General features: G+C 36.9%; 1 protein-coding gene across 6 annotated transcripts in view; it reads left to right on the top strand.

Annotated features, from left to right (window-relative positions):
- Positions 1–14,915, top strand: part of LOC105073405 (plasminogen receptor (KT)) — a 53,546-nt gene that overhangs the window by 35,892 nt on the left and 2,739 nt on the right. For all 6 annotated transcript variants that reach the window (XM_074361605.1, XM_074361610.1, XM_074361607.1 and 3 more), the window contains 2 exons: positions 13,131–13,261; positions 13,843–13,952. In XM_074361605.1, the coding sequence (XP_074217706.1) occupies positions 13,131–13,261; positions 13,843–13,952 (241 nt within the window). The remainder of the gene's footprint in view (positions 1–13,130; positions 13,262–13,842; positions 13,953–14,915) is intronic.

The raw sequence follows: 14,915 nt of genomic DNA on the forward strand, positions 1-14,915 counted from the left end.
TGACTACTCTAGGTCCCTTATATGGTGGAATTATAGAATATTTGTTATTTTGTGATTGGCTTATTTCAGTTAGCTTAATGTCCTTGAGTTTCTTCCATGTTGTAGCATGTGTTAGAATTTTCTTCCCTTTTAAGACTGAATAATCATCCATGTATATGCCACATTTTGTTTATTCATTCTTCCCTTGGTGGCCATTTGGGTTGCTTCCACTTTTTGGCTAATGCTGCCGTGACCATGGGTGTATAAGTGTCTATTTGAATCTCTGCTTCCATTGCTTTTGAGTATGTACCCAGAAGTGGAGTTGCTAGATCACGTAGAAATACTATGTTTAATTTTTTTTAAGGAATTGCCATACCATTTTCCATAGCAGCTGCACCGTTTTACATTCTTATCAGCAATGCACAGGGTTCCAATTTTTCCACATCCTTGCCCTTCGCTGATACTTGTTATTTTCTGTTGTTGTTGTTAATAGCCATCCTAGTAGCTATGAAGCAGTGTATTTTTTATTTTTCATGTATAAAATCTGTAACCTTTTCCTTCATATTTCCTTCTTTCCTTGGAAAGGTCTTTGACTCCCTAAGTTTATACAGGCAGTCTCTAAATTTTACTTAATATATTTATCATTTCATTTGGTATAGTTGGAGCTTTGATTCACCTGGAATTCATTTTCTATTTGATTTGAGATAGGGAGTGCTGATTGTCTTCTTCCAGACTGAAAGTCAATGTTGTTAGTGCCATTCGTGACAGTTCATGCCCTTCTCTTCCCACCACTCTGTCTTTGCTGTGGCCTACCCACCACCGCTGACCCAGGGTCAGTACAGAATCAGTATTGTTTTCAATACGTCCCATCTTAGCTTGCTAGTCCATACTATCATATTAGGTTTAGTTCTGATCACAAGGAAGTCACTGTGAATAAACAGCCCATAACAGAAAATGTACTTCTTTCTTATTAAAATAAAACATTCAGGAGGATTATAAAAGAAAATTTTATGATATAAAATGCTAATTATATTTATGTTTCTGTTTTTCAGTTTGGCCTTTCTCTCCCTACCTGTGGCTGTTCAGTTTGAATATTTATTTAGCATTGTATTTGAAAAACAGAGAGTCACTACAGGGATTAAACAGCAGCAAATCTAAGATTTATTGCTTATGACTGACTGGGTCAGGCTCACATTTCTGCAGAACTCTTAGATCCATATAAATCAGAATAGGACAGCATGCAAAAATAACGTTTTTTTTTTCCATCTCAGGAATTAATGATTATTTGCTTATACTATGGGATGATTATTTTTAAATCACATGTTAACATGAATATAGGAAGCTTTTTTTTTTACCAAGAAATGGATAACTAAATAATGAATTCTTTCTACAAGCTACTTTGGTTTTGTATTGAAATCAGGTTTAAGTAAGAAATTTCTAATTTAAAGACTTGTTTAAAATTAACTAGAATTGGAAATGACTTGCCCCATGAATTCTTCCTATTAACAATTATTATGTCATTAGATTAACCTTCCAATGTTAACTGGATTCTGATTTTAGCTGCTGTGTAAATTAATTTTCTTCTAAATATAAAAGAATCTCCAGACTAACAGCCATCCAATCTGAGCTCCCAAAATACTTTGCAAAACTGGTGTTAGCTGACAAGTGAGCAGAGACATTTAAAGGAAGATAGATCAGCTCAACCCATCCTCTTAACTAATAATTTGCTGTGGTGTAGATTGGACCTCTTTAGAGCAAATAAGCTCTAATACCCAGGGAGGGTGATATTAGTACTAAAGTTATGAAAGCTTGAAGGAAAAATAGAAACATTTCTGGAGAAAAAACAATATCCTGCCCATCTCTTGATACCACAAGGAAAATTTTGGTGGTGTGTTTTAGTATGAGAATAGGAAAAGTATGGAATATAAAGCTTAAAATAATAATTTATGAAAAAGAATACATACAATGCTGAAGTCTTTTCTTCCTTCCTTGATAAATATAAAATATATTATTATAAAAATATTTATAAAGTCTTTGCATCTGAATAGTTACCTCTTACAAGTGGCCCAGATGATTTTGAAAAATTATTGAGAGTAGAACATGAAAGACCTTGTTAAGACACAGGAGTAACTGTGTGGTCAGACAGCTATATCACCACAAATCATCCTCATTTTTGTTAATGATTTAAAATAAACAGATGCTGTTATTTACTGATTCAACTGATGCTGAAAGGCTTCCCTGTCCCATTTCTATTTTTTAAAACACCTTTATTGAGGTATAGTTTACATACTATAAAATCCACCCATTGTAAGGTACAATTCAATGATTCTTAGTTCATTTATAGAGTTGTGCAACCATCACCATAATCCACCTAAGGACATTTCCATTATCCACAAAAGTTCCCTTGTGCTCATTTATAATAAATCTTTGATCTGAATCCCACATCCAGGAAATCACTAATCTACTGTCTCTATAGATTTGCTTTTTCTGGACATTTCACATAAATGGAATCCATACACTATGTAGTCTTTTATGCCTGGCTTCTTTCACTTAGCATAATATTTTTGAGGTTCATCCATGTTGTGGCATATATTTTTCCTCCAAGAAAATTTTAGAATCAGCTTGTCAAGCCAAAACAAAACAAAACAAAACAAAAAAACCAATTCCTTTCAACCAGGTGGAAAGGGTTTTGCTCAACAAAGCCTTTAATCCCTCTTACTTGTTTCTTGCTTTGGATTCCTCTATTTTCTGAAGCATTTTAGAAGAATTATTTTATACTACTTAAAAATGTAATAAAACCACATCAAAGCACAGAAGTACTTTTTAACTGGATAAAAACCTCCTTAGTTTTCAGGATTCCATGAAGATACTACTGACATGTAGGATCAGAAGCACATACAACTCACTGAGAAGATAGAAGTGAAACTAATTAAAGAATGTCCTACATGGTAACAGTTGTATTCCGTGGGGTTTCGTTTTGTCTTTTTATTTTGTTTACTTCTCTTTTGCTTTGGTTTGTATTCTGAAAATAAGTATTTGATAAATTTTTATTACAAGAGTCACAAACAGTATTACTGAGGCAAAAGAAACACTCAATATGTCCTAGAGCTGCAGACACTGGCAAGTTACCTAATCATTCTTATCACCATTTTTTCATCCCGAAAAGTAGCCTGTTAGAAATACCTGCCAAACAGCTCAATAACCATTAGCTTTTAAGAATACTATATTCACTTCTGTGAAAACTTTGTCTTTTCCTCCCAAAACATATTTTTACCTTCCTAGGCATCAAGATTTACAGAAATGTATTTCTGATTGACACTATGTAGAAATGCTGCTGCTTTCCCCATACAGATATGCTCTCCGCCAACAACCACAGGCATGCTACAAAAGATGCTCTTTACACATAATTCCTTTTTAGTCGCATAAAAAAAAATAGACCCATCAGGAAGCTATTGTTATTATCCCCATTTTAGATAAGAAAACGAGAGCTTTTTAGATATGTTGTGACTTAAGGTCACAAGACAAGGAAGAGACAGATGGAGCCACATCTGGAAAACTGCAGGAAGCCAGGCTGACCAAAGCTGGGAAGGGCCAGAGCAGAAACTGAAGTTGTCCCAGGGCACGGATCTGGTCCAGGGCTCAGAAAGCTGAGCAGAGCATTTACACATAATGTGGTAGGAAATAAAAGCACTAGAAGTTTTTGAGCAGGTGCATGACAGGAGCAGAATTTATATTTTTAAATAATCTTGCAATCTTGTATCTATTTTCTAGGGAAATAATAGCATCTAACTTTTACTGAATCTGTATTAAAGCTTTGCTCTAAGACCTTTACATACATTTGCTAATTTAATCCTTACAACAACCCTTTAAGAGAGGCATTGTCATTTGCCCCATTTTATAGATGAGAAAATTGGCACACAGGAAGATGTAAGAACTTGACAAAAGCCACACAGCTTGCAAGTGGTGGAGCCAGACTTCCATTGCAGGCCATGGTATTATCCTCTGGGTCGCAGTGCTTTTGTTACTGGATACATACTACAGGATAGATAGATAAAGCTAGCATGTGCCCCATGCGGTCTGAGGTAATAAGAATTTGGATTTCAGGGGAGGCAGCAAGAATGGAGAAAAGGGGAGATTTTATAGAAAAAGTTGGTGGAATTTCTGGACTAAATGGATGCTTGGGGAATTAAGAAGAGTGAGTTGAAGATGAAACCAAAATTTTCTTTCTTCAGGGAGTCTCTGAGGAATACGAAGAGCTGACAGGGAAGTTGGTCTGGAAGACATAAATGATCGCAGTGTAGGGAGTGTTAAATTCAGGGCAGTGCCAGGAATGTGAGTCAGTCAGCTGCAGTTGGCAGCACTGCTCTGTGTGTGGATGGGACTCTGGATAGAGATGTGGGCATCTTCAGTAAAAAACTTCAGGAAAACGGGTGAACTACCCAAGAAAGAAAAGGTACAGAAAGTGAAGGAAAAAGGCTCTAAGTCTAGGTAACCGCTGGGGACAGGAGACAAGAGGAAAAAGCAAGACAAAGGGGCTAACGCATTCCAGTGCTTGCAGTGCATCAGTCCCTTTCAAATATGCCATCTTATTTAGGAGGGCAGCCCTGTAAGGTAACTATGTTGCTATTAGAGATAGAGAAATTGAAGTCAAGACATTTAGGGGGCTTGCCCACAATCACACAGCAAGTAAGTGACAGAACTAGAATTTGAACCCAATCCATGTGACTCTAAAGTCGATCTCTTTCTATGAGCAAAAAGGTGTGGAACAGTGAACTTGCCTGGCCTGGGTGAGGATTGGTGGCTGTGGTCTAGGGGAAGACTGGCAGGACAAGAAGTCCAGGAGATAAATTAAAATAGGATTTTTAAAGGCCATGAAATATCTAGGAGTCAAAGAACCAGTAAAAGTTTTTAAGTGGGAAAGGAACATGAGATTCCTTTTGAGATAGGAATAGAAATGTAAATAAATATAAAGAGAGCAGTATAAAAGAATGGATTGGAGGGAGAAGAAACTAGCATAGAGATACAGACTGGTGGTAACGTAGTGCTTCTATTGATGGGTAAGGATGCTCTGAGCTGGAGCAGGAACAGCAGGAAGAAGACTAGATTCAAGAGGTGTGCAGAGACATTTTGGTAAGACTTTTCTGTCCATCTCCCAGTAGAGATGTCCAGAAGGCAGTTGGAAATATGATCTACCACTGAAAAGAGTTCCAGGATGGAGATTTAGAATTCTTAAGTCATCAGCAAGAGGTGGTAGTTAGGGCCTGGAAAGTGATTATATTGCCAGGAGCTGAGAAGACCAAGATGAGATGGCTGAGAAAAAAACTGTGGATCAAAGCAAGCAAACAAATATAGGATTTGAAGGACTTTTCTGGAAAAGGTTCCAGTGCTCATGTGTTCTTAGGAGTTGCCTTTCCCCTTTGTATCCCATTTGTGGAAATGGAGTAGGTCTTGACCTTTCAGAACTTCCTTAACTTCCTGTTCTGCCCTCATCTTGAGCACAGACACTGGTTTCCTTATAGAGCCACAAGCTGGCCTTGTTCTCTCCCAGGGCCCTTGGTCTGGAGCTCCAAACCCACGCTTGTGCAACAGTGTAGAGGAGGCCACATTTCAAGAAATGTTTAGAAATCAAATCTGCAGGCCATGGCCATTATTTGGACATAGTAGTTGCTCCCAGCTCTCTGAGAAATCACATATGGCAATGAGGAGAGGTCACAGGGGCCTTGGGAGGCTCACATTCAGAGAGTAGTGATCACTGAAATCCCTACAGGGATAAGGGCATGAAATGCTGGTGAGAAATTAGAAACAGCATGTAAGGAGGCTCTTTCAAGGACAATTTGACAAATTCAGGTCAGTCTGTATTCCAGGTAAGTTTAGAGCTCTTTATGCAGTGTCTTTCTAAAATTCTTGAATTAATTATAATAGAAAGCCAAAGGCTTTTCCAATAATAATCACATATCCTGTCCACTTTACCCCTATTTTTCACATTAACTTGATTATTGCCAGTGTACTTATAGCTGACTGCAAGGTTGGACTCTGGAGGAGGCCACAGGAAAATCACTCGAATTTTGATCCATAGTTTCCTCAACTGTAAACTGAACCAACGCCTTCTCTGCTCAACTTCCATTCCATTTCAAGGCCTTCATAGTACTCCTGTCCATACAACTAAGGCTGGAAAGCCAAAGGCAAATTTCTTAGACTCCCATGCAGTTGGGGTTCACATATGACCCTGATCCTCTCAAGTAGACAGGCCTGAAGGAAACTTGGGAGGTGGACATGGGCAGTGTAAAGCTTCTATAAGACATTGGATCTTCTTGTAATCACTGTAATGGAGATGACTGGTATCTGGGGAACATGGAGGTGGCATTTCAATATTTGGTCCTGAGCATCTGTGACAGGAGGCAATAGAAGTGGGGTTTCCCCAGAAGAGTCCCATGTTTTGGCTAAGCATTTCTCTTGGCTGTGTTGTTCCTAATAGTGCAGAATGCAAACTAACTTTCATGGCTCCCTCAGAAATTCTTCGACCATCAAATATCTTGCAATAATTCCTATTCTATTTAAACTACCAGTTGGAATGGATTCCGTTGTCTTCAACTCATAGACCAGCCTCATAAAATTTTGTGAGAAAGTCTATGTAACTGAAGTACAGGGCTTAGCACCTTGTGAGCCACGTTATTATTTTATTACTATTAGTGTATCAGCTGCCATAATAAAGTAGAAGCAAGCATCTTGCAATTTCTTAAGGATTTTCTGATTTTATTTTTGAAGCACATTTTGGTGTCAAGATTCTTTGTTGTAAGTGTTGTAGAATAGAGGGTTTAGCTTTACGCATGATTAAGAATGACATCGTGGAATATTAATAGTCAAACTAAGAAATATGTCCTCTTAAAAATGAGGAAATCCAGGATAAAAGAAAATACCCTTATTGTTTTTCATTTAAGTCCTAGAATTGTCTTCAACTTCAGTTAATAGTATTTATAATATATCAGACATGATTAGGAGCTATGTCTTTAAAGAATTTTAAATTGACCTTTTATTTTATCCCAGTGTCTGCTCATCTTGTCAGCATCTTCTGATCTTCTTGGGTAAAGTCCATATATTTTGGAATCCATAAAATAATACAAAGGGTTTTTGCAAAACTGAAATTCTTACATTTTACTTAGGTTGACCTTATTATTTACAAACATCTGAGAGTAAGGATAGATTTAGTTGTGTTGTAATCTTTAATGGAAGGTATGTAAGAAGATGTTGTACCCAAGGCTTTTAGGCTTTCTGAATAATACTTTTATTTTGATTATACTCAATTATTTTCATAAGTCATTGATAAAAAAAATAGTCTTTTAAAAAATGCTTCAATTTATTACTCATTTCCCCTTCCAGATTCTTCCCAAACTACTTCCTGGATATTGAGCATTCAAAATATGCACAGAGCAAGTTTAAGTTAAATATCATTTGTAACACCTTTCATTATGGTTGCTTTATTTTAATGGTTTTGTTTACTTGAAATTCTGATTTTGCTTTTACTTTAAAAGGTACCAATAACCCCTATGTTAATTTAAAAAAGGCATAGACAAACATAAAATATTCTCATTTCTGATAAAAACAAAACCTCTTTTGTGACAAGACATGTGGAATAACTTTTTTGCATCGTTCAATTAAGCAAATAACTTTTCTATTACATGTGAATATATTTTGCATTAATTAAAAAGGCAATTGGAAACTAAGAACAGAAGTAAACGAGATTTTTTTCTCAAGGTTGGCCTAATTATTTCTCAAAAATATGAAAGGCTCCAATTAATAAAAAACTTAAAACTGCAGTGAAGATAATTTATAGGACAATGTCATTGACTTCTTTATGCTGTGAAAATGTTTTACGTGTCTCCACATGAAATTTAATCATATGAATATTGTATTGTGGGGAAACTTGTATTGAATGCTCTGTGATCTTTCGTTGCCCCTTCTGAAACTCAAAAGATTGACAAATTACTCAGATCAGTAATTTTGTAACTATCCTTAATATTTTTAAACAAAAAATTTGAAGAATTAAAATACATAAAAGCAGATGTAACAGTTTTATAAAGGTGGTCAGAATGGTTTCTCCTACTATGAATAATAATTAATTTTTAATAAGGCTGCTCCCTTTTATTACATTCTCTATACAATAATTGTGGTTCTGTAATTGTTAAACCAGCATATGCTATGCCTATAAAATCATGACACTCTGAAGTATAACCAGGAATATTTTCATTTCAAATTGTCATATAAAGGGAAAACAATATCAAAAGTAACAGAGATAGAAAAATTCTTATTATAAAAAGGTCTCCAATTCTTTTAAAATAGGATACAGAAATTTATATTTATGGTTTTCATTAAAGACTGTTATAGAAACTTACTATATATGTTATGTTTTATTTTTGTTACTAGTGTCAATATTTGAGGAAGAAGGGTGAAAAATGAATGTACATTTAGTTAAATAATGCCTATTATTGTTAAATTAATAATTGCATTAATATAATTATCCCTTTAAGGCTAAGGAAAAACTTTGGTGATAAAATTTTTTAATTAATTTCAAATATATAATGTATTTGGATCTGGACCTTTGACTTTAAACACAATTTTATAAAAATGGGGTAATTAATAGTTTTAATTGTTAACTAACATTACAGCTCAATGATGTCTTTCCTCAAAATTTCTTGCTTATGGAGAGGGTCTGTGTATATTTTGTTTTTTAAACTCTAGGCTTAGAGTTTCTTGGAGATACACAATCTTGATTTTCACAATTTACCTGTGATATATGGAGATGACTGCCTCTATTCTTATCAGTAGGCAGTAGGGACCTATAATATAAGATTTCTTCATAACCATTTTTAAAACTAAACAAATTTTTTAAAGTTTTAGATTTAGAGAAAAGTAGTACAGAGTTCCTAAGCACCTAACTTAGTATACTCTACAATTAACATCTTACATTACCATGGTACATTTGTCACAACTAAGAAACTAACGTTGGTACATCCAAACTTCATTAGATTTCCTCTAATGTCCTTTTTCTGTCCAAGAATCCCATCCAGATGCCACATGACATTTAGTCTTCTTGTCTCATTAGCCTCCTCTGGCCTGTGACAGTTTTTCAGGCTTTCCTTGTTTTTGATGACCTTGACAGCTTTGAGGAGTACTGGTCAGGTATTTTGTAAAACAGCCCTCAGTTTCAGTCTGTCTCGTGGTTACATCGAGGTTATGGGTTTGGGAGTGGAAGACCACAGAAATGAAGTGCCCTTCTCACCAAATTACATCAAGGATACATGCTATCAGCGTGTCTTATCAGCAATGATGTTAACCTTGCTCACTTAGACAGTGTTTGCCAGGTTTCTCCACTGTAAAGTTACTTTCCCCTTCCTCCTCCTGCATTTTCATACTGTACTCCTTCTTAGAAGCAACTAACTAAGTGAAACCCACCATCAAAGGGGTGGGAATTAAGCTCTATCTCCTCGAAGTGGGGCTGGGAAATATTTATAGAGATGATTTGGAATTCTTCTGTACAGGATATTTTTCTCTTCCATTCATAATAGTATGGACTCATAGATATTCATTTTATACTTTGCACTGTAATCCAATATTATGTTATATGTTTTTGTACTCAAATTGTTCCAACTTTGTCCATTGGGTACTCCTTTAGGTTGGCTCCTATGTCTCGTTGACATAGTCCATATATATAGTTTTGAGCATTTCCTTGCTGTCCAGCACTACAAGATGCTCTAGGCTCATTTTGTGTATTTTCTGTCCCAGTCTTGGTCAGCCATTTCTCCAAGCAGCCCTGCTTCCTCTTATTGGAGAGTAGTCTTAGAAACCAAACTGTGGATGCTGGGTGTGCTCATTGCTACAAGGGTGTTGTCGCCACTCTGTCCACTAGTGGACAGAGCAAGGAAATATGTGTACTTACACTAACCCACGTATCATGCATACCTATAATTTTTACTTTATTCATCTGTATCTACATTAAGCTACACATGAATTCATACTGATATCACTGACTAATCCAATAGTACATGGTTCATTCTAGTCATTTCCCTGTGTTTCGTGTGTGTGTGTGTGTGTGTGTAATTTTCCTCTATTATAGTTAGAAACCCTGCTCCCACCCATCTCCCATCAATTTGTTCATCTCCAGTATCATATAAAGCAATTTCAGAATTGTTAACATGTATTCTGAGAGAAATACCTTCAACATCTAGAGTATAGTGTTTATGTACAGTTCCTTTTGTCTTTAGCGTCACAATTTCCAGTCAAAACACCATTTTTCAAAGTTAGGTCAATTCCTTATCTTTCACCCACTTTAGTGATGTTATAGCATACATTTATAATACAATTAGGCTGTCATCACAGTCCACATTCCATCCTCTGGATCCTCTGACCTTCTGGCTGGTTTGTAAAGTTTGTATACACTAAGGTTCACTCTTTGTGGTATACAGTTTTATGGGTTTTCACAAATCCAGAGTGTCATGTATCCACCATGACAGCACCATCAGATTAGTTCCACCAATCTTAAAAAGACCCCTGTCCACAATATTTTGAGAGAGCCCAGAGGATCAGTTTTCAGATTGATATTTCAGCTTGATCTTTGGTGACAAAAACCATTGCTCCTGAGTTCTTTCATCTCCGGCACTGGTTCTGTATCCTGGCTGCACATCGTAATTACTTGGAAAACTTTAAAAAGTACTGATGATGGTCCTACCTTCAGATCCTGGTTTAATTAGGCTGGGGTGTGGACATGGGCATTGAGACTTCGAAAAGCTCCTAGATGCTCACAACATGCAGCCAAGGTTTCAATCTTGGCCTCATATGTGCCTTGATTCAATCTAGCTGTCTTTTAATAATGACATAAATGATTTATTGCTGCATCTATTTAACTTGGGGGATATTATGAACTATCATGTAAACATTCTGAATAAGTTATGTGGCAAGGGAGAATTTCACATGCTCAATAATCATGTATGCAAAAACACTTTTTTTTTTTTTTTTTTTGCTCTCTAACTCAAATTGAGCTTCAGTTTCTATTGGTGAGGGCAAATTTAATTTTGACAAATCAAAGTGACTCAATTTCCTCTAATTTAAAGCTGATTTCTTAGTAGATAAAGGCTTGAATTCAGCTTGGTTCCGTCCCCTTCTCTGTCCAGTTTTTCCTAGAACCAATACAGATTTGGGTCCAGGTGATTTCAGGTGGCACTGGCATTGGGGAAGCCACATCTGATTGGAGGGGGCTTTTCTGCAGTTGTTTATTTTATCACCCTGAGCTGTGCCAGGTGATTTGCTCTGCAGGTATCTGACCATCGTCTAGGTCATCACCTTTGCACTCAGGGGAGCTGCTGCTCCCTTGAGATCCAGCCACATTTCCTGCCCAGGCCTTGGCTTATAGTCTCTACCCAAGTGTCTGTTATGGCATCCCTGAATCCTAGGCTTTGGAGACTCCCTAGTAAGCCACTTGCTTTCAATTATCAGCTACTTTCTGTGCCCCTCCCCAGGTTGACACGAGAACCTCGCAGACTACCTCCACACCCCTCAGCAGCTGAGGGGTACTGAGATGGCTTCTCTTAGTCCTTCTATAGGCCTAGATCTGCCCTGCAGCCATTTCTTCTCTATTTTAGATGCCCCTTCCCAGAATTCTCGACAGAAGGCAGGACTGCAAGTGCTCTCTGTCTGGGGATTCTCAAACTCAAAGTCCATCACATCCTCTGGAGCTTCAACCTCCAAGGGGCCAAGAGACCTTTCTCCTCTTCCAGTCCCTTCCCACAGCAGAGAAAAGGCAGGCAGGCAAAACTGAGTTCCATTATTAGTCAGCCCTCCCCACCTGTGCTTTATATGCTTGCTACCTTCTAGGTTTTGCTAATGATACACAGTGCCCAGATTTGAGAATTTAAAAAGAAAACAACTTTTCTCTCTCAAGAATGTAACTCTTTCAAAATAGTGAGTGTGGGCTTTGAGACTGTTGCTTCTCCTATGCATTTTCTGAAAATCCATTCAGAAATTTACTCTCGAATTATTAGAGCAGGTAGGTAGATAGATATGAGCAGAGAAAGGGGGACACAGGCCAAATGGCAGGAAACCATACATCTTGTGAGCAATGAGGTCTCTGGGCAGATCAACCCCTCGATTGATAAGAAACCATACATTTTGGGTTGACAAGTGTCCTGGAGACAAACAAAGAAAAGCCGGACAAGACAGGAATCTCCACCATCAGAACGTAACCCTTCATCATCATACCCTCATCTGAATGTAACCTTTTGCTCATTATGCCCTCATCCAACTTCCTGATCAAGACTAAATAAGGACATTAAAAAAAAAAAAATCCTTCCTACCCTCAGGAAGGTGGAGCTGGGATGAAGATCAGGAAAGACAACCCCAAGACCCTCCCCACCAATGAATATTCTGCCCATTCATTTTTACACCCATATAACCAGCTTGCCAAAGAAATTCGGGGCAGCTATCCACCTGGGTTTTCCCGCTCTCCCCTTGAGAGCATACCATCTATCACTTAATAAATCCTTGCTTTGCTTTCTTGACCTCCAGGTCTTGTTTCTGAATTCTTTCTGAGATGAGACAAGAACCTGCTTCTCGATTACACTATGATCTGGACTGTATTTGCTTTCTATTCTAAGGCAGTGAAAGGCAGTGACTAAACTGGTGAAGGACTTCAGGCAACAAGAAAAATATGGCAAAGCAAAATGTCTATTGATGTCTCGAAATACCATCATAGCACAATGTGATATGGACCTGATATTTCAAATGAGCTTCAGTTTGGAGTTGGATGGATTTGGAAAGCAAAATAATTTTAATGCAAATGGTAATGAAGGCTAATAAAATGTATTTGTATTTAAAGGCACATAGATCTTTTCTCACATGTCATATGGTAAGCTGAACATATATTTTAGGCTTGAATAAAGGCTCCAGACTAGATGCATTCAAGACCTCAGGATGCAGAAGAAGAATATCACATCTATTCTGTATATATTCCAGAAGGACTTCAGTGAAGAGTCCCTTGAGGGTGAAAAGAAAAAGAAAGATTCAAAGCCACTGAAGAATGAAAATCTACTGGAAAAGACGGTTACTAACTGTACTGGGATTCAAAAGATGAGTAATTACACTGTCCTTTGTTTTGTCCTCAGCTGGAAAGGCAGCTAATGATGCAGAATGAAATGAGAGAAAGACAGATGGCGATGCAGATTGCTTGGTCACGGGAATTCCTCAAATATTTTGGAACATTTTTTGGCATTGCAGCAATCTCTTTAACAGCTGGGTATGTTTGCTGTTTACTTTAAAACTTTCTTAAATCATTTACTTGTTTTTGTCTTTGCCATTATCTTATTATTAAGTTGGCCAAGATAGGACTTTGATCCAAAGAACATATGTATGTAAACAAAGTAACCCTTAAAGCTTAGTCCTTGGCAGTAACTCTGTAGAACCAGGGTAGTAATAGTTAATTCTGCCTTCAGTTTCTTAGATTTCTTCTGTCCTTTCCTCCATTCTATAAGTTAGAGAGAGGACTTATTTAACACCACGATAGAAAGAGATTTCTACAGATTGACCTCCACAACCCCTAAAGGGCAGAGATCAACATTTAACCACTTTTAAAATGAGTAATCTGAGACTCAACATCAAACAAAGATGAACAAAGCATAGACGCTATCTGAGAACTGCACAATCTGCTGAGGGGTTATGAGTTAGGAAATCCTATTTCCATACAAGACTTAAATGGATTAAGTAAATTCTGAAATGGAGGATATTCTTCCAAAGGCAGGTAAACTTTTTTTTCATCAAGTGTAGAGATTGTATTTACATGGTATTCCTTGATATTCATTCTTTTTGTTCTTGAATCAGAGCAATAAAAAGGAAGAAGCCAGCCTTCATCGTCCCTATTGTTCCATTAGGCTTTGTCCTTATCTACCAGTTTGACTTGGGCTATGGAACCCTTCTACAAAGAATGAAAGGTAAGTCTTTGGTAAACCAGAGTCTCTATTTCTGATTCATTTTCTGATTCAAGGATCCACTCCTTATGACCCCTTGACTTATGAAGATTCTGACAAGACTCTCCCTGAGCTTCCAATGACCAATATGTCTACTTCCTCTCACACAGTGGTGTGCTGGAGGCAGCTCATACCAGCTCACAAGAACCAACTGTCAAATTTTCAGGAATTTTGTAAGCATATTGTTAAATATAGTCATTATCAAAAATAAAATCATATAAATTTAAAATTAAATTAATTTTAAAAATACTATTACATTATATTAAAAGTAATGATAATAAATACTCGAACTTAACAGTTTCTAATTATTTTACTATTATCTATACACTTAAGTTATATATATGTCTGTTCTCTTGTTATGTATATCTACTTTCTCTATATGGTAATATTACAGATACAATATACAGACACAATAAAATACAAACACAACTCTGACTTCAGTGACATCCCATTGGTAAGTCAGCTTGAAGTTTGTCATGATGAGAGTATTCACACCATGAGAATCCGCAAATGCCAAATCACCGCTTCACTTATTATTCTGTTGACTGTCTACACTAGGGGTTGAAAACTATGCACTGCAGGCTGGCCACTTATTATGAAAATAAAGTTTTATTGGAACATGGACTAGTCCATTCATTTATGAACTGTCTGTGCCTGCTTTCCCACATCCATGGCTGAGCCAAATCATTGCAACAGAAATGTAAGAACCTACAAGAATAAAATATTTGCTGTCTGGCCCTTTAAGGAAGTTTGCCAACCTGTGGTCTAGATTTAAGAAAGTGATGAAGAAAAATGTTAATGCAGATTAGGCTTAAAAGTGTGTTGTGTCCATAACCATTTACATTGTGAATAGCATAAACATTCAGAAAATATTGTCCTAACATTTAAAAGCTGTTATGTGGTGCAGCAAACTTCACATCATTCTCA

This window comes from Camelus bactrianus, chromosome 4, assembly GCF_048773025.1.
Source record: "Camelus bactrianus isolate YW-2024 breed Bactrian camel chromosome 4, ASM4877302v1, whole genome shotgun sequence".
Taxonomy (NCBI): Eukaryota; Metazoa; Chordata; class Mammalia; order Artiodactyla; family Camelidae; genus Camelus; species Camelus bactrianus.